The sequence below is a fragment of the Haliotis rufescens genome, unplaced genomic scaffold (genome assembly GCF_023055435.1).
Source record: "Haliotis rufescens isolate VD_foot unplaced genomic scaffold, xgHalRufe1.0.p SCAF_41, whole genome shotgun sequence".
NCBI lineage: Eukaryota > Metazoa > Mollusca > Gastropoda > Lepetellida > Haliotidae > Haliotis > Haliotis rufescens.
The window spans coordinates 194,711-213,191 of record NW_025964124.1 but is presented as its reverse complement, the minus strand read 5'-3'; the positions used below and the strand labels follow the sequence as shown (position 1 = coordinate 213,191).

Sequence of the window (18,481 nt, the reverse complement as noted above, 5' to 3'; positions counted from 1 at the left end):
CAAGGCAATATATTATTAGTCACACTTTTCAGCCTCGAAATCAATAGTCTAAAGTATTAAACAATAGCGTTGATGGTTCACTTTTACTGGATGATTTCAACATTTCTTGTCGTGGTAAGAATACAATAGAAAGAAGCTACAGCTCTGTCTTAACAAAATTCAAAAATTTGCGAACGAAAACGGCTTCAAATTTGTTTTTTAAATCTAAAACAAACTGTATCCACTATTGTCGTAAATATATACCTCACAGGGATCCAGATTTATATTTAGATGGTACTCCTATCAAAGTAGTAGAAGGGGCCAAATTCCTAAGCCTCATATTTGACCGTCATCTGACATTGTTACCACACATCAAATATATCAAGGCAAAGTGCCTGAAGGATCTCTACTTGTTAATAGTTGTTTCACATTACAGATCGTTAATAAGCTAAAACTACACTATGGTTTCATTGTCTATGGTGGAGCCTGCAAAAGCAATTTAGAAAAATTGGACACTATAAAGCCATCAAGGCTTAGGGCTCTGTCTTCAAGCTTTTAGGACTTCTCACGTGGACAGTTTGTATGTGGGAGCTGATGCACCTATACTCGAACAGCTCCGCATCAAACTTTCACTGCTATACGTTACTAAATTGTACTCAAGTAAATCAAATCCAGCATGTGATTGTGTTTTCCACCCTCAATATGAAAACCTGTTTAAACATTTGTGCAAACTTGATTCCACCACTTGGAAACAGAATTCAACCACACATCACTGCAGCTAAAATTAATCTTGATAACACATCACCTTATCCTTTTCCCTGGCAGATGGCGAAGCCTGAAGTATACCTCCCTCAAACCCATCTAAAAAAGTCAGAAACTAATCCAAATTGGTCTGTAAAATAGATTTTAAATATGAATGCAAATAATTAGATGCTTGTTTTTAAATTTGGTGTGATGTTATTATCAACTGACATTATTGAAGGCTCTGTCCAGGGGGTTAAAGTATCATAAAATTATTCTCCCCCTGTGTGACACGAAATATAATCATAATCGATTTAACTATCATCAACCAGTTTTTTTAAGCCAACTCAATTCCGAGGTTTTTCTTAATATTGGCTGGCATTGTGCTCAACCCCCTGTGGCTAAAGTGATGACTTAAATACTGCTGGGTATCATGCAGGAAGCAGAGGCACTGTAAGTCCCCATGATCCCCAGCGAGGTGGTCTAGTGTTGGTTACTGGTGGCCTCTAGCCCGTGTTTTAAAACTGTATTAATGATAGTGTTATGCTCAAATATATCTGTTATCTCTTTAACTTAACAAAGACTGAGGCATGTTTTCTTTACTACCATAGAAGAGGGAAAGTACAACAATCTCCAAACAGACGTCTAGCTATTGGTAAGCTGTTGTGATAGTTATTGTGGAATATACATTTTCAAAAATGGGACGTCTATGGAGATTGAATGTGTTATAAAATTGAACTTCGATGCACCGGCAACATTGATAATGTTACACTTACGAATTTAGGGTACTGTGCTAGTGTACGTGTATTGTTACATACGTAATGGTATTTCACAGAAAGGTTGATCCTCATATTCGATCCTTCTGTTGGGTATATTTAGTCAGAAGAAGTTTTATAACACATTTAATAATTAAGGTGAAAAGTCTGACAAATTATATTGAAACGATTTACTTGTAACTCGCGATTTGAGCATTTACTGTCACATATATAGGCGTGGCTTCGCATATTATTATTGGTCTAACATTGCGGTAATTGTGACTACACATTTTACCGTGACAGCTGAAAGATTTATTCCATATTTAATCTGTTTTCCTGAATATATGGCACGCTAATTACTAGCATACCAGTCTGTGTGAGGCCTATTCAAAACATCGTCGAGATCGGGATCGTCACTGTTTTCTTGTGAACTGCTGGAATCGTCGTCAGTATTCTGGTCGTTCTTGCTGCCAGAAATTTGTTCAAATTGAAAAGGTTGTACTTCTATGTCAGTATCTGTATGGGGTAGACCTTCCAAATCCAGTTTTGACCTTGTGGGTCGAATTATTGGTGAAGATAAAAGAAGATTTCCGAGAGCGATTCGGCGCGGCACCGTTGCGCAACTTGTGTGTTTCGATGCTACAACTGTCCGGTATGACGTCACACAAATCACGTGACTGGCTACCTCATTATCTTAAGTAATCGCCAAATGCTTTTGATGGTCCGTTTTAGATTGCAAATTCAAGCTATATAACGAAGTGTTACTGTTGAGTGTGTAACATATATACCTAAGTATTCATTAATAGTGAATATAAAGCATGTGTAAAAACCTTTTTAAGAAACCTTTAACATTTTGACCAGTTATCATTGTCGGCCCTTATTGTGTATTTAAACAGAAATGGCCACGTCAAAATCATGTGCACAGCACTATATAGTGGCAAAAGTGGGTTTTCACGTCATTATTGATGTCAGTTCGTTTTGAGAAGTCGAGAATTTTACGTTAACACATTTTTTCATATTGTTTGATAGGCAATCCTAAATAAGAGATGTTTTTCATAAAGTCATTTTACCTATTGTGTCTGGACAAATTTAAAGATCAGTAGAGAAGCCAAGTGAGTCCTGGAATATGTTATATTCCAGGTGACTGAATAAAAACATGTTTAACACTTGACACTAAACATATATTTACCATAATGAATCAAATGTTGACTAAAACCTGTAAGACTGAATTTACAGATGAAATAAGCCCTGCAAATTTGTCTACAACGTGCGTCACTTATGAAAAGTAATAAAAGACCAGTTCGTCCAGAGCTTCCCGCCACAACATATAACCCCATCACAAGAGTACAGAGTCGTTAGCAGGCACAATACAGGAGCATGGTTCATGTTTTTTTGACACATTTATGGTAAATTATGTATTCCATTGTTCAATAGGAAAGATACTGCTCAAATAGCATACAAAATGTAAAAAATTATCTTCGGGTCTTTCACAATATCAGAAATATCACGGCGGGAACACCAGAAATAGGCTTCACACATTGTACCTATATTTTGGAATCGAACCCAGGTCTTCAGCGTTTGGAGCTAGCGCTTTTACTCCACCACCAATTTTTGTTTTATCATTTGTTTTCCGCTTTGATGGAAAGTGTTTAAGAAACGATAATATTTCAAAAACGTCCCGCTATTTCATAAGATAATCAGAATAAATTATTATTAATACATATTCGCATTTAATGAAACTCGTGGCTCCTGTGGAGCCGAACACGAATGCAACATATTCCAACTGGCGAAATTAAGGACGAACTTTTTTCTGGAAATTTCTGGAGTGGAATTCGACTTGTCTAATGTATTGAATATTTTGCCTTTAAGGAATTGTCGATGCTATCATAAGAATATGATGAAGATGTTCTCAAACACAGGCTTCAAACCAATAAACTTTTCTAATGTGCACGACGGTAATTGCAAAATCTACCATTATACATCTGCTTTATGAGCATGCATTAGACAGGACAAATATATAGACATGAGACATCGCATGTTTCTGCACTCCTTAATAATTTTATTCAAATGATGCCTCAGACTGATGCAATTCTAAATATCCCAGATGATATCAACACTGGGATGGCCCAGCTGACTGATTCATCTTGTAGCGGCTCAGCATTATCTTCAGATACAGCCTGTGTCTCCTCAGTAGCAGGGGCATCCTCATACATCTTCTTCTGCAGTTTTAAATCAATCATCTTCTCCACTTGGTCAGCTGCAGAGGTGAGGATTCTGTCAAGAGCTCTCAGGTGAAGCACCTTAGTGTTGGTGTCTGTTTCTGTTTCTGTCACATACTTCTTCACGTAACTGATGGCGTATGGTGGAATGCCAGTATCTTCTGACACGCTCTTCACAGATTCCTGTACTAGAGGAGAATTGTACAGGTTGGGGATGTTATCTGGGTCCTTGAACTGTGGGTCACACTCATCCAGGTGAGTCAGCACCAGGTGGTAGGACAGAGCTGAAACAAGATACATTAAATCAGTACAGGCGAAATAACTGAAGTCACTATTGTATAGCGATCGTAAAACACACATCCTAAAGCATATCCCAATTATCGTTTATGGTTACACATTTCGAAAGGAGTGACCTTGGCCTGATATATAGCCTCATTTCTATACATGGATTCTGTTTTATGAAAGAAACAAGTCATTTCAGAAGTGATTATCCTGAATATTGTCCTCTATATTCATATTTTTGGGAACTGTTATGTATATCAGGTATTACATTCTTCTTCTTTGTATACAGTTGGAGATTGTTATCTATCATCTCATAACATTAAATAACCTGAAGTGGAAATAAAGGAGATCAGAGAGACCGCCTCGCTTGTCTCATATTCCGATTTATGCATAAAGAATCCGCTTAACAAAACACTTTCCACCACACTGTATGATAGAGATATTCATCCAAGAGTGTGTATTCCCAAACATGAAGACACTACAGAGCTGCGACTCGCCATTGCATGTGTTCTGATGGGTGCCACTGGTAGGCCAAGGCACGCTCACCTTTTCGAGAACACCTGGTCTCTTCACAATTTAATGGTGATTCATGGAGGCCTGCTTATGATATGGAAATTATACCATCAACTCAAGATGCTGAGACTCTAAATGACCTATTCATATGCCATGAGCTTTCTTCAGTTGTATTTTGGAAGTATTCAAATCCTGCGGTTTGGCAATATTGCAGCAGGAGCAGCAGCAGCAGTCACTGAGAAAAATACCTTGAAAGTTTTGTTAAGTTCAATTAATTCACACAGTTTCAAAATGGCACAAAAATACACATGGCAGTTTTACTAGTTTCAGGACCTGAGGGTGTGCCAATGTTTTAACTTACCGCCATCTCCCCCCAATCGTATGACAGCATCTATCTGACGTTTCAATTCATCACCCACAGTGATGCCATGGTGGAGAACCAGCACAACACATGACACGTCCCTTCGTGCCTCTTGCAGGTTGCCTGTCACATCAAGACGTTTTATAATCTTGAAACAAAAAAATGAATCAGTAGGTCATGAATGATGATTTAACAAATGTATATTTCAATTTCTATTTTGTCCATATCTAAAACTTTAAGATGATAGTACTGTGCAGTGCTTACCTGGGCATCAAAGCGAACCCTGCCGGATACAATAGCTTCAATATTCTCCGTTTTTTGAATCATTAGATTCAAATATTCCTGGCATGTCAATAATCCAGTGGTCACCATATTGTGTAGAGTGGAACTGTAAAATAAACTGGTTTGGGTTAACGGGGAAACATAAGGTGATGACTGGGATTTCAATGAATGACATTGGCACCTAGTCAATTATGTACATGCAACACAAATTTCTCCTGATAAAAATGAACGTGCAACAATTTTTTTTAAGAAATGTACAACACAAACATTAGTTTTATTGAATCTTTGTAGTCAACCGACAAATCAGAAGCATTTTTATCACAAAGAATAAGTTTTGGCACTGACATGTAGGAATTGGTAGTAGGCTAAGACATATTAACGAAGGTGGTGCATGAGTTCCAGTTCAAGGATCAGGAAATGTTTGAAGAAAACGTTTATGGGTGTATTATAGGTTATTATTTTAAAGAATGGGGTAATGACTTTCCAGTGATGCAATGTTTCTAGTGAACTAATTCAGCAGCTTCCAGATCTACAGCGAATGTGAAGGTAAGTATGACGTGTGTTAAAATATATATCATGAACATTGGGGATCCTTACTTTAAAAACTTCAGAGACCGGTGTGTGAAAATAAGTCACCTGAAAAACAATAGATGACGACAGAGGAGGTTTCTTAGTATGCATATGTTTCTGAGATATTAACAACCGGTTTTTGTGAAATGAAGTTTCAGCTTATTCCAGATTTGTTCCCGGTTAAATACTTACGTTGCTAGTAAGTGACTCGACAAGATTACCAACGGCATAGTAGTTGGCAGAATCCTTCAGTGCTGATCTCAGGCCATTACAGAAGGAGGACTTTCCAGCACCGGTAGGACCAAATATCAAGATCTTCCCACGTATCAGCTTCCCTTCCTTGTCATACATGTGTTCAAGAAATTGGTTGCGAAGATGTTCAACCGCCTGCAGAGTGTTTGATGAAAGAAAAATATGACGTAATGTATATTAGTTACAGGGAGAGTTCAATTATGTGCAAGAGTTAGATTATTATAGATTTTATTTATCATGTTTCTAACACTCATTATTATCTGTTGATACCTGTGATGTCCATCTTCCTCGTTCTGTCTTCTTTGGACCCCATGCAAATTGCTGAAAATGTAGAACCAAGAGGTATTGTGAAATGATCGAAACCAAGGCCAGTTTTCTACCAAAAAGTCAGTAGATATTAATGATATCTTTCATTCCCTTGTCTCCCGAATACCTCTACCTTCCAAAGCCACCAGCATTAACAACAAAAAATATATTTTTGTATCACTCCATAAAAGAAGACATTTATGACTATTAATGGTACAACAGGGGGTCAACTTAGATCAGGCGCATGTGTGACTAGAGACTTGTGAGTCACTGTAAAGTCAGAAATCACTCATTTGTCCGCCTCATTCATCATTTCAGGCTACAACACGTCTCCGCTCCGAATGCCTGATGGCGTCCTCCAAGTCCTGCTGGTTTACTGGTCGTATTGGTCGCCATCTGACTTGCCTGTCAAGATGATCCCACAAATTGTCGATGGGGTTCTTGGCCAGCGAACATACAGGCCATGGCCAAACGTTAACGTTCATGTTACTGAGGAAGTCCAGTGGCTGCCTTGCAGTAATGGGGTCTAGTGTCACCATGCTGGAAGACTATAGTGAATGGCTGTAGTTTGATAAATAGTAACAGATGGGTCACAAAACGTTCCCGAGATACCACTGTGGAGTAACGTTCATAACAACCAATCGGGGGTAGTGGGGGCCCTAGTGGTTACAGCAACATGAAGTAATACCGAGATGTGTACAGGTAAAGTTACATCTTCAAGTTTTTCAGCTGTATTTATCTCAAGTACCAACCAAATCTTTTTAAAGGCTGCTCTTTTTTCAGTATGTTTGTTGACTAGTCGTTTAGGTATTGTTAGAAGGAAGTAGGTATGATATCACACTTACTATTAAATCTCTCCTCTTCTTTTCATCTTTCTCATCCAGAAGACGTTGCTTTTCTTGCTCAGCAGACTCCTTCTTTTGTCTCATTCCTCTGATATTCGGGCTTCTTTTTCTGCATGCGCTCTTGCCTCTTCTGCTGTCTCTCTCTTTGTCCGCAATTGTCTGCACCTCCTTCGCTCTTTGGTTTTCGATTTGGTTCTTCAGCTTGTTCAGCTCTTCTTGTGCTTGTGGCTGCTTCTCCCTTTGCTTTAGCAGCAGCCTTCCTTTCTTGTTCTGCAAGTTCTTTCTCCTCTTTCGCTCTACGGCTTTCCTTTTGGGCTTGTTCTTCAGCTTGTTCAGCTCTTATTGTGCTTGTAGCTGCTTCTCCCTTTGCTTTAGCAGCAGCCTTCCTTTCTTGTTCTGCAAGTTCTTTCTCCTCTTTCGCTCTACGGCTTTCCTTTTGGGCTTGTTCTTCAGCTTGTTCAGCTCTTATTGTGCTTGTAGCTGCTTCTTCCTTTGCTTTAGCAGCAGCCTTCCTTTCTTGTTCTGCAAGTTCTTTCTCCTCTTTCGCTCTACGGCTTTCCTTTTGTGCTCGTTCTTCAGCAACTTGATGCACTTTCAGATGCTTGTTTCCTTGCTTCGTCAGCATTTCTCCTTTCCCTTTCTGCACGGTCCTGTTCCTCCTTCGCTCGCCTGGCCTCGTTTCTTGCCGCTTCTTGTGCCTGTGCTAACTGTTGTAATGGATTTTTGTTCAACTTCACAGTTGGCTTGATATATCATTATGACATATAAATAAACTTGTCTTGGCAATACAGGTACGTAACCGGTTGCATGAGCAATGATCCATGTCATGAAGCACGCTCAGGCGCTGTTCTTGACCTGTATCTAACTCTAGTTCGAAACATGTATTAGACAGTGCATTGTTCAATTTGCAATTTTGCTAAATTCCAATTTCTTCAAATATCTGAAACGTTATCAACTTTACATTACTGTGACGGATGTTTGTTCTTATATCACATGAAGTGTCATTTTGACAGTAAACAATTTTAGCTACAATGTTATTAAGTTGAAAGTATTTTGATACTACCTGTTTACTTTTGTACATAATACATATGTTGAAAGTCCACTTTGGGTGAAAATCGATTTTTCTATTTTTAATATATTTCCGAGCCCTGACAATTCTTTATGAGCGTGCCAAAGATAAAAATATACATCACAAATAAAATGTTAATTGTTTCACTTGAAGAAAAAGGTACCTCTTATGATAAGCGAGATAGAACAGTAAAGTTCTTCAGAAACATACAATGAAAATGATATTTCAGGTTAACAATAAAAGAAAACCTAGGCCTTCTTGCACAAAGAGATCTTAGCATCATGACTATCGTTAGCCTATGTTAAAGTATGGGAGTTACAATCATCTTAGCGCTAAGATCTCTTTGTGCAAGTGGTCCAAGGAGTTTTAACAATTTTTAGCTTAAACAGAATGTGTTATTGAAATTGTTCTTGATTCATTGGATAGCCACCATGAATTAATTCATCAACAAGCAAAAATAAGTTTTCATATTTTTCTCATCTTATCCGTGATCTTTTGTGACAAGAAGCATCTAAACCCTGAAGTACTTAATCACATGCCTACAATGTGCTTGGCACAATGTTTATATATATCTAGGGGAGACACTGTTGCTGCAAATCAAGTTGGTGTTTTTTTTATTCCAAGGATAAACCTCCAATGTGATGTTTCTGTAAATGACTATGACTAACAATTAGACTCATTAATGCTGGGAATCAAATAAGTTTAGATCTTGCCTACACGAATATCTTCTCACTTGCTTTTTTGATAAGTGTACCATGCAATCTGAAGATTTCCAGTCATGTATAGATATTAGATCTCTTTCAAAACTTCAACTCTTGGACATCAGTCACACAGACACACAGACACAGTCGTATAAGGCGCCGCGATTTGCTGGGCAGAGTTGCGTCCCTAAGGTACGCCAGAAACCTATGATAGTGGGTTCGAATCCCGGTTCGCCCCGATTATGTTTCTAGGTTTGTCAGCACCATACCCATGCTCGTGGGTTTCACCGAAGTGGTAAACGTCACTTTGGGCTTTCCTCCCACATAAAGCTGACACGCCGTGATATAACTGGAATACTGTTAAAAGCAGCGTTAAACACAGCTCACTCACTCACTCACTTTTGGTTTCAAATCAATTGACAGGATTTCAATCTATAGTGACTCTCTTTCTATGAAAATTGCCATTGGAAGAAATCTTTAACATTTATCACATCAGCAGCATCAGCTGAAAGGGAAACATATGTTACTTGCAGTTTGGTTAATTATTGACATTGTGCCGGGGGTAGGCCTGGCCTAGCTTTTGTTTTCACAACTGTCAGTGGAACTAAAAATGGTAGAGCTAGATATTTCTACATTATGAAGTCAGTGTTGAATTTCCATTGTTACCGTGAGAGATAAGTATTCAAAAGTTTAACAATATTGCATTATGTTTGTTTAGCATAACTCCACATAACGCACATTTGGATTATAAGAACATCTAGGGTTATACTCCTATTTTGAACAGCTTGGCAAGATATAGGCATTCTGTTTCCAATACTAACATTTGGCGTATAGGCTAACGTATAGGCTAACTTTTTTTTAACTAAATGTTTTCCTGTTCAATTAATGGGTATATTTCATTTTAATTTGATTGACACAAGGATGAAACTAAGCATGGTGACAGTCACGTGATCTGCAGACATAATGGCAATACTGACAGTCCTGTCACAAGACACGTACGTCCACGAGGGGGGCGTTATGATCAGTACTTGGTGTGACCCCCGTGTGCTGTTATGACTGATTTACAATCCCTTGGCACAGACTGAATAAGTCTATGGAATTCTGTGGAATTCTCCTCCGTTCTTCCTACAACACATTGGCCAGTTGAATTCCTCCCATAAATACTCTTCGGGTTCAGATCTTGAAAGCCATGGCATGGCAGGACAGGACAATTATAAAGGAAGTCAACAGTAACGAGCCATGTTTCCTGTAGCGATGAAATGACTCCCTCTGTCGGTTGATAATCAGAGGAGAAGGCGACGTTGAAGAATTTGGTTGATGTATCAATTTTGCTGTCAGATTCCCTGAACCACCATTCAGCCAGATCTCCGTGTGTCGGATATGACTCTCCACACTAACATAAGCACCGAATCGGTCGACCTGTCGAAGGCATTTCGGTGCAAAACGTTCATTTCGATGTCTTCTATCTCGGTGTTAGAGAAGCTATTTTGATTTATCACCGAACCAGCCTCAGTTTCACAAAGCCGATGCCTGTACAATGCTGCTCTAACGCATGCGTTGTCATCGATGCAAACGTCTCAACTCAGGGACACATACCGGTCTTCAGGGTCTAATTCTCATCTCTCGCAGGACCAGGTTAACCTCCTCAAACCAGCCGCATGTCCTGTAATCTCGATGGCAGTAGCATGCCGATGACATAGATGAAAGATCCTGATGTAGCGATCTTGGTGGTGCACAGGTGGTGACTCTTGGTCTACTACTTCTGCGACGATCTTGGTTGAATTGAAGCGGGTATGAAAGAGATATGGAGCTAAGGAGTACGTTTACTCTCAAGCTTCAAGACATTCAAATGGCGAACTTGCGAATGTCAGCATGTAGTCTGGGACTAAGTATGACAATAGTATGACATAATGTTGAGTGAAGTTTGATCTTTTCATGTCAACGTCACTGCAGTGAAACGATAGTGACAACTCGCACTTATTGTCTCATAACAAAAGTTGTATAAAGTTTTAAACGGTTGCGTTTGGGCACTACGCCAGTTAACGATCGCGAACATGTGACTTACAATCCAAATAATGCTTTTGTATAGAATGTTTCTTGAATAAACAAAAAATAACATTCTCATGATCTCTTATGCGTTTCCCTTTTTCAAAGAGTGTATGAACTGGGTTCCTTCTCTGTCTGTGTTCAATATCCGGGGTAGAATAGGTCTTCAGCAACCCATGCTTGCCGTGAAGAGCGACTAAAGGGATCGAGTGGTCAGTTTCGCTGACTTGGTTGACATGTTATCGATCCCAATTGCGTGGATCGATGCTCATGATATTAATCACTGGATTGTTTGGTCCAGACTCGATTATTTACAGACCGCCGTCATATAGCTGGAATATTGCTGAGTGCGGCGTTAAACAACAAACCAATCAACAACCAACCAGTCTCGGTACAACATGCCCTTTGTCTACAAGGCAACATGGCCAGACAATCTTTAATATTATCTAACGGTTCCATGTAATGTATTTGTGTCATTACTTTTTTCAGTTTATCAAGCACTTAGTTGTCTTGGATGCCTGTGTTGTTTACAAGGTTGCATGCAGTTAAGGGTTGTTGTCAGTAGACATCTATCACTTTCCGATAGACCGCCTCCATAGAGTGATAGTAGGCATTCCTTCCTTTTTTCCTTATGATTTCAGTTGATAACAAGATGAAAGTACATTTATTACATCCAAGCCCGACCATCCTTGAAGATTCGTTGGATAATCGCGACTGGCTCTTCGTCTGTGTCATTGACGTAATATACTGTAAATCGTCAAATTAATGCGTCTGTCTCCAAAAGAACGTGACATTGTTTATCTGCTTGTTACAAGTGCTGCTCAATAAACAGTGATGTGATATACATAGTTGTTTGTTTTCGGTGTGTGTCTAAGTTGGCTTTCTGCTATCCAATATTTCTTATTGTTGATATAGATATGATGTTTAATAATGCTAGCAAACACCTCTCGCATGTTTTTGCAGCCAGAGATAGGATGTTTTTCCTCTTGTTATTCCCTTTTATTTCAGATGACTATATATTTAACAAAGCCAAATAATTTCTATTGAAGCTATATTGAAGCACGTAAAAACATCGCCATCTGGCATATATTCATATATACTGAACCAAATTAAACCTCACAATCCTAAAATTTTAACATGTTGACCAGTTATCATTGTGGGCCCTTATTGTGTATTTACTGTTCACATCATCCATTCATTTTAGACATTTTAGAAATATATAATGACCTCGCTAATGGCCAATACGACATAGTCTTTTGCTGGTTGCCCAGTCATGTTGGAATCACGGGTAACACTATGGCTGATGATGCAGCAAAGGCAGCTCTCAACAAATCTGTGACACCACTTCTCCTACCATACAGTGACTATAAACCTGTTATTAGATGCTATATCAGAGACCTAATGCAGAAGAAATGGGACACCCAAGTGGGTATAAATAAATTACATGCAATAAAAGCAAATATCGGTTATACTTACTTGGGTTCTATAACGTTGTCAACGCACATGGTGGCCATACACGCTACTGAACTTGTGTGCCATCAGATTCTCGTGCTTGCTAAACTGATGTTATTACCGAATACCGTGCTTGGAACAAATTATGGTTACCACCGTTAATTAAAATCCTTCTTTGGACATTAATGATTAAAAAATACCCTCTCTGATACATTTGTCCGTTGTATATCATATATGGGATTACTTTTAAAAATGTGAAGTTTTTAATTTGACTCAATATATGTGGTTGTATACCTTTCAGGAAAGAATCCTTATGGTGTTTTTTTTAGCTGGTATTTTTTTATTATTATCCAAATAAACCAAATTCAACAAAAACAGTTTAACTTAGTTATGTTTACAGTAGTTTAAGCATATGTCATTGCTTCATGACAATATTAAATAAGTATATATATTTTACCAAACAGTCAACTGATTTTGTGTCTATTCATTACAATAGTCACCTATACAGAACATATTATGTGCTGGCTTATTTTATTTCCAAGTAAATTAATGACTCAATAATATGCTATAGCTTCATTCATGGATAAAACAACCAGATGTTGACTTGAGAACAATTAGATATTGCAAAGATATATTTTCTAATGAAGAAAGATACAAGAAGGAAGGTCAAGTGATATGTTAACTTACGTTGTGTTGTGGCTTGCGAGGAATAACACGTCCAACCAGCTTGGTGTGCACACATTGACTGCGATAGTTGCCAGGGGCGGCGGTATAAACAAGACGACTCCCTCAAGCAGAGTGTTGTGCAACGCCTGACAACCTGACAAGGGGATAGCTGAGACAAGTTCAAGCGAACATACATATGTGTCTGCAGTTGTCTGGTTGGCGTGGTTGAGGTACATGTTTCAATACTCTTTCTATTACTATTATTCATGTCCCTATTATATTAGCGCTGGAATCACTATACGTTTGTTTACAAAATAACCTTGGTTCTCAACTAAGCAACATGAAAGGTGGATCTGTCTCTTTCATGTAAAGCGTTGGTGTCATTATTTTTGTTGCCTTCAAAGACATATTGTCTCTGGATGCATGTGTTGTCAACTTGGAGAAGTTACGTTTATAGCTATAATCTTTAAGACGCGTGTATCTATCATCTATCTATCATCTAACCATCTTCTTCTTGCAAATGAGAGACCATTTTACGTTCGCTTCTTTCCACGATAAATAAAAAAAAAAAAATGTTGTGTTCTGCTGAAAGTACAAACATTTCAAGACAATGATTTACCTGGTGTGGAAATGATGTTCAGGGAAACGCACTTCTGCCGTAATGAGGCACATCTGGATTCGAAAACCCAGTCAGTGGAAAATGGCATCTATTGTTTTAAACATGCTATGCCCTCCTTTGAATCAAAGTGCTGTGTAGATACACCAAAACACAGTATGTGAGACCATGACGCAACTAGATTTATGTAATATTAGTTTGTTGAACAATTATCAATGATTTTTCTTCTCATAATAAAATCGGAATAGAAAGTACTCATTCATGTACTTAAAATTATTTATTTTTATATGTATGTATCAATATATTAACATTGTAGCAAATATATGTGTCAAGCCTGTTAAAATCTGTTTCAGATATGTCACTGCCGATTTATGTTCTGCCCAGCACACGTTATGATGACAAACTCATGGAGTCTTTTATAGACCAACTGTCTCTCCATGTTGAGCTGAAGAGGGAACTGTCCTCCACTGTTTCACCGCCGCTCATTGTGATATTCCGGCCTCAAGGCAGACCGAATGTTGAATTTAATGGAGTGGTTCTACGGTTCCTGGATAAATGTAAGAACTTTTGTAAGTGACAATTGTTAAGATAGGGTGCAGTTTATTCTGAAGTTCTGAAGTTTGGCAAGTCGAGTGAATGTGAAATTAAGGACAGCTAAATAACACTACAAATCGTTATTACATATACCATTTCTTCAGAAGCAAACCATGTCGAGAAACGATTAAGTTCAAGTATTACAACGATTGATTGTATGTAAATTGTGTAGATTATTCAAAAATGAATATATCAATCTTAACGTAATTAATACAAAGAACAAAACATGTAAATGTATTTATCCGTATTCATTTCAGGTAATCTTAGCTGTAGGAACATTATTCTCTTCACCGCCTTTGCTATGTCACAGCGATATGGCTGTGGCTTTACTCCAGATTGTGCCCCACGCTTCAAGTACATAGACAAGCTTCTTATAACATCAGGACATCTCGATACACAAATCAACAAGTGCACATTTAAAAGACTTGGAGATGTGCTTGGGACACAATATGGATTTAAGGTAGATAGGAGTCACAAATCAACTATGATTAAATAAAGATACCACTGAAACTAACCGTCACATGGTATTGAGTTTATTTTTAATATGATTATCGTGTTCACTATATCAGCAGAAGTCTGATGATCAACCACAGCTACGAAGATACATGGGATCAGTTCATCTCTGTGGAGGTCAAGGTAAAAGTTCTTTGATAATCATGTGCAGTTTCAATTGCATGATAATGACAGTAAGAGATGTACTGATACAGTTCTGTAAACATAAACATTGTTCTAGCACTGTTTCGCCGCCCAATGTCAACTGATTGATGTATATGAATGTAGAATGTTATCATTCAATGATAAGATTCAATACAAGATGCATATATTTTGTTCAGAACTCGAAACGACAACGTACCGCTTCCAGGGAAATCATGCCAACAATACCAACAGCCAAGAAGACAATGGCACCTCTACTGAAAGTCATACCAACAGCCAAGAAGACAATGGCATCTCTACTGGAAATCATGCCAACAGACAGGAAGACAATGGCACCTTTCCTGGAAGTAAAGCCATACGCCAAGAAGACAATGGCACCTCTACTGCAAGTCATACCAACAGCCAAGAAGACAATGACACCTCTACTGCAAGTCATGCCAATAGCCAAGAAGACAATGGCACCTTTCCAGGAAGTAAAGGCAACAGCCAGGAAGACTATGGCACCTCTACTTCAAGGCATGTCAACAGCCAAGAAGACAATGGCACCTCTACTGCAAGTCATGCCAACAGCCAAGAGGACAATGACACCTCTACTGGAAGTCATGCCAACAGCAAAGAAGACATTAGCACTTCTACTGCACGGCATGCCAACAGCCAGGAAGACTATGGCACCTTTCCTGGAAGTAAAGCCGTAAGCCAAGAAGACAATGGCACCTCTACTGCAAGTCATGCCAACAGCAAAGAAGACAATGGCATCTCTACTGGAAGTAAAACCAACAGCAAAGAAGACATTAGCACTTCTACTGCACGTCATGCCAACAGCCAAGAGGACAATGGCACCTCTACTGCAAGGCATGCGAACAGCCAAAAGGACAATGGCACCTTTCCAGGAAGTAAAGCCAACAGCAAAGAAGACAATGACACCTCTACTGCAAGTCATGCCAACAGCCAAGAAGACAATGGCACCTCTACTGCAAGTCATGCCAACAGCCAAGAAGACAACGGCACCTTTCCTGGAAGTAAAGTGATAAGCCAAGAAGACAATGGCACCTTTCCTAGAAGTAAAGCCATACGCCAAGAAGACAATGGCACCTCTACTGGAAATCATGCCAGCATCCAGGAAGACAATGGCACCTTTCCTGGAAGTAAAGTGATAAGCCAGGAAGAAAATAGCACCTTTCCTGGAAGTAAAGCCAACAGCCAAGAAGACAATAGCACCTCTACTGCAAGTCATGCCAACAGCAAAGAAGACAATGGCATCTCTACTGGAAGTAAAACCAACAGCAAAGAAGACATTAGCACTTCTACTGCACGTCATGCCAACAGCCAAGAGGACCATGGCATCCCTACTGCAAGTCATACCAACAGCCAAGAAGACAATGGCACCTCTACTGGAAATCATGGCAACAGCCAATGGGACAATGGCACCTTTACTGCAAGGCATGCCAACAGCCAGGAAGACAATGGCACCTTTCCAGGAAGTAAAGCCAACAGTCAAGAGGACTATGGCACCTTTCCAGGAAGTAAAGCCAACAGCCAAGAAGGCAATGGCACCTCTACTGCAAGGCTTACCAACAGCACAGGAGACAATGACACCTCTACTGGAAATCATGCCAGCAGCCAGGAAGACAATGGCACCTTTCCAGGAAGTGTAGCCATAAGTCAAGAAGACAATGGCACCTCTACTGCAAGTAAAGCCAACAGCAAAGAAGACAATGGCAACTCTACTGGAAGTAACGCCATCAGTCAAGAGGACAATAACAGCTCTACTGGATGTGTTGCGAACAGCCAAGATGACGAATGCAACACAGCTGATGCCAACTATCCGGTGGACAATGGCAACCCTCCTGAAAGTGATGCCAACAGCAAACTTGACAAAGGTTACTCTTCTGGTGGTGAAGCTAACAGCCAAGTGGACAAAAGCAGCTCTACTGGTAGTAATGCAATCGTCCAAGGGATCACGGAAAGTAGATGCAACCCATATCTCGAAGAAATAAGTAAGTCTTCAGGAACAATACCTTCCTACAGTATACACTGGCGGTAATCGTCCAGAGTAACGTATTTCCAGTTTAATAAAGTAATATCACGTCGCATGTAATTAAATGTGCAGTAGTAATTATCCTGGGGGTACATTTTCTAAATATAGATGCATCACTATATAAAACCTCGCCACTGGGTTGTTTCAGACACATTACAGAGTATACAGGAAGGTATTGATAAAGAGACCGCAGTTTTGCAAAGGAATGTGGAGACCAAGTTCAAGTTGCCACCAGGGAAACTACTTAGAATACTTGATGAGGTCCTGCAAAGCCTGGACCAGGAACAAGAGGTAATAGTAATTCTGGGACAGAATACATTTCTTCATTAAACCGTATCTGTTAATTTGTGTATGTCAAAGATACATGTTTTCTCCTCTGAAATATAGTACTCTTTTCTCCTAATTCTGCATCCTATGGACATGACCATTTTAAATTGTGGATTTGATGGTCATGCTCTGTGAATCGGCTGGCTTTATGTCATCTGGATGGCATACACCATTGATCACGGGTTCAGTTACTGGTTGATCTTATCGATTATTAACTGGAAAGGGAAACCAGCGCCATGTTTTGTATGGGATGATGACAAAGCTGAACAACCTATTGTCATAAAATGTTGTCTCTGTGCTTAATCATTGTGTTATGTTAGCAAATGCTATTGTAGCAATTGACCTATTTACAGAAGCCATTTGTGAAGCTGCAGAATGTATGAAACTTACAACTTAGTAAGATTAAATCTCAACCATGGTATGATGCAGAATGTAAGTATTATTGTTCTGAGCGAGAGAGGCTATTAAATATTCATAGGAGGTGTAGACTTGAGAATCGTAGAGATTGTCTTAACAGCTTGAAACATATATACTTTCGTAATGAGAGAGACCAAATGCTCGTACCAGGAAAAGATTGTTAGGAGGCTGAAACAAACCTGGTATAATAGCAAGGCATTTTGGAAGGTTTTTAAAATATTCGGTGGTTCGTCTATAGTTCCTATATATCATTGCAGGAATGAAATTAATATTTTCATGGCATGTATATTGAAGCTGGTCATCCAGGAAAGGGTAATAATATTTGTTGTGTCAGTTCTCAGTTTTCTGATAATAACATTACAGCTATTCTTGACTCACCAAAAACAGCCGATGAAGTGATAGTGAGCGAGTGAGTTGGGTTTAACGCCGCTTTTAACAGTATTCCAGTTATATCGCGGCGTGTCAGCTAAATGTAGAGGAAAGCCAGAAGTGATGCAGGTCTCAGATGTTTACAACTTCGGTGAAACCCATGAGCACAGTTGTGGTGCTGTGGTTTCCGGCGTGCCCAAGGGACGCAACTCTGCACAGCGAATCGCGACGCCTTAGACGACTGGGCCAACTGTTTCACCAGTTATTTTCTGACGATACTTTTTTCTTATACTAATGTGAGCTTCAGAAGTGTGGAATACAATTTTTCTGTAAATTTGGACAAATCAAAAGTTGTATTTTTTAGAAATGGTGGAATGCTTTGAAAACGTGCAAAATGGTATCTCGGGGGTAATTTCAATTCTCATAT

General features: G+C 39.1%; 2 protein-coding genes across 4 annotated transcripts in view; one reads left to right on the top strand and one right to left on the bottom strand.

Annotated features, from left to right (window-relative positions):
- LOC124118987 (uncharacterized protein DDB_G0290685-like) overlaps positions 1-18,481 on the top strand; it is a 55,406-nt gene that overhangs the window by 30,855 nt on the left and 6,070 nt on the right. The gene's annotated exons all lie outside the window — the stretch shown is intronic.
- Positions 3,875-13,116, bottom strand: LOC125372511 (caldesmon-like). Of its 3 annotated transcripts, none has more exons than XM_048382787.1 (7): positions 13,061-13,116; positions 7,106-7,812; positions 6,225-6,275; positions 5,895-6,089; positions 5,115-5,238; positions 4,851-4,998; positions 3,875-3,978 (listed from the first exon to the last, which is right to left on the bottom strand). In XM_048382787.1, exon 2 carries the CDS (start codon positions 7,728-7,730, stop codon positions 7,164-7,166), a length of 567 nt encoding a protein of 188 aa, XP_048238744.1. In that variant the 5' UTR covers positions 7,731-7,812; positions 13,061-13,116; the 3' UTR covers positions 3,875-3,978; positions 4,851-4,998; positions 5,115-5,238; positions 5,895-6,089; positions 6,225-6,275; positions 7,106-7,163. The 3 variants fall into 3 exon arrangements, with proteins under 3 accessions (XP_048238744.1, XP_048238743.1, XP_048238742.1); XM_048382786.1 differs by lacking the exon at positions 13,061-13,116 and adding an exon at positions 9,367-9,381; XM_048382785.1 differs by lacking the exon at positions 13,061-13,116 and having other exon boundaries at positions 7,106-8,044.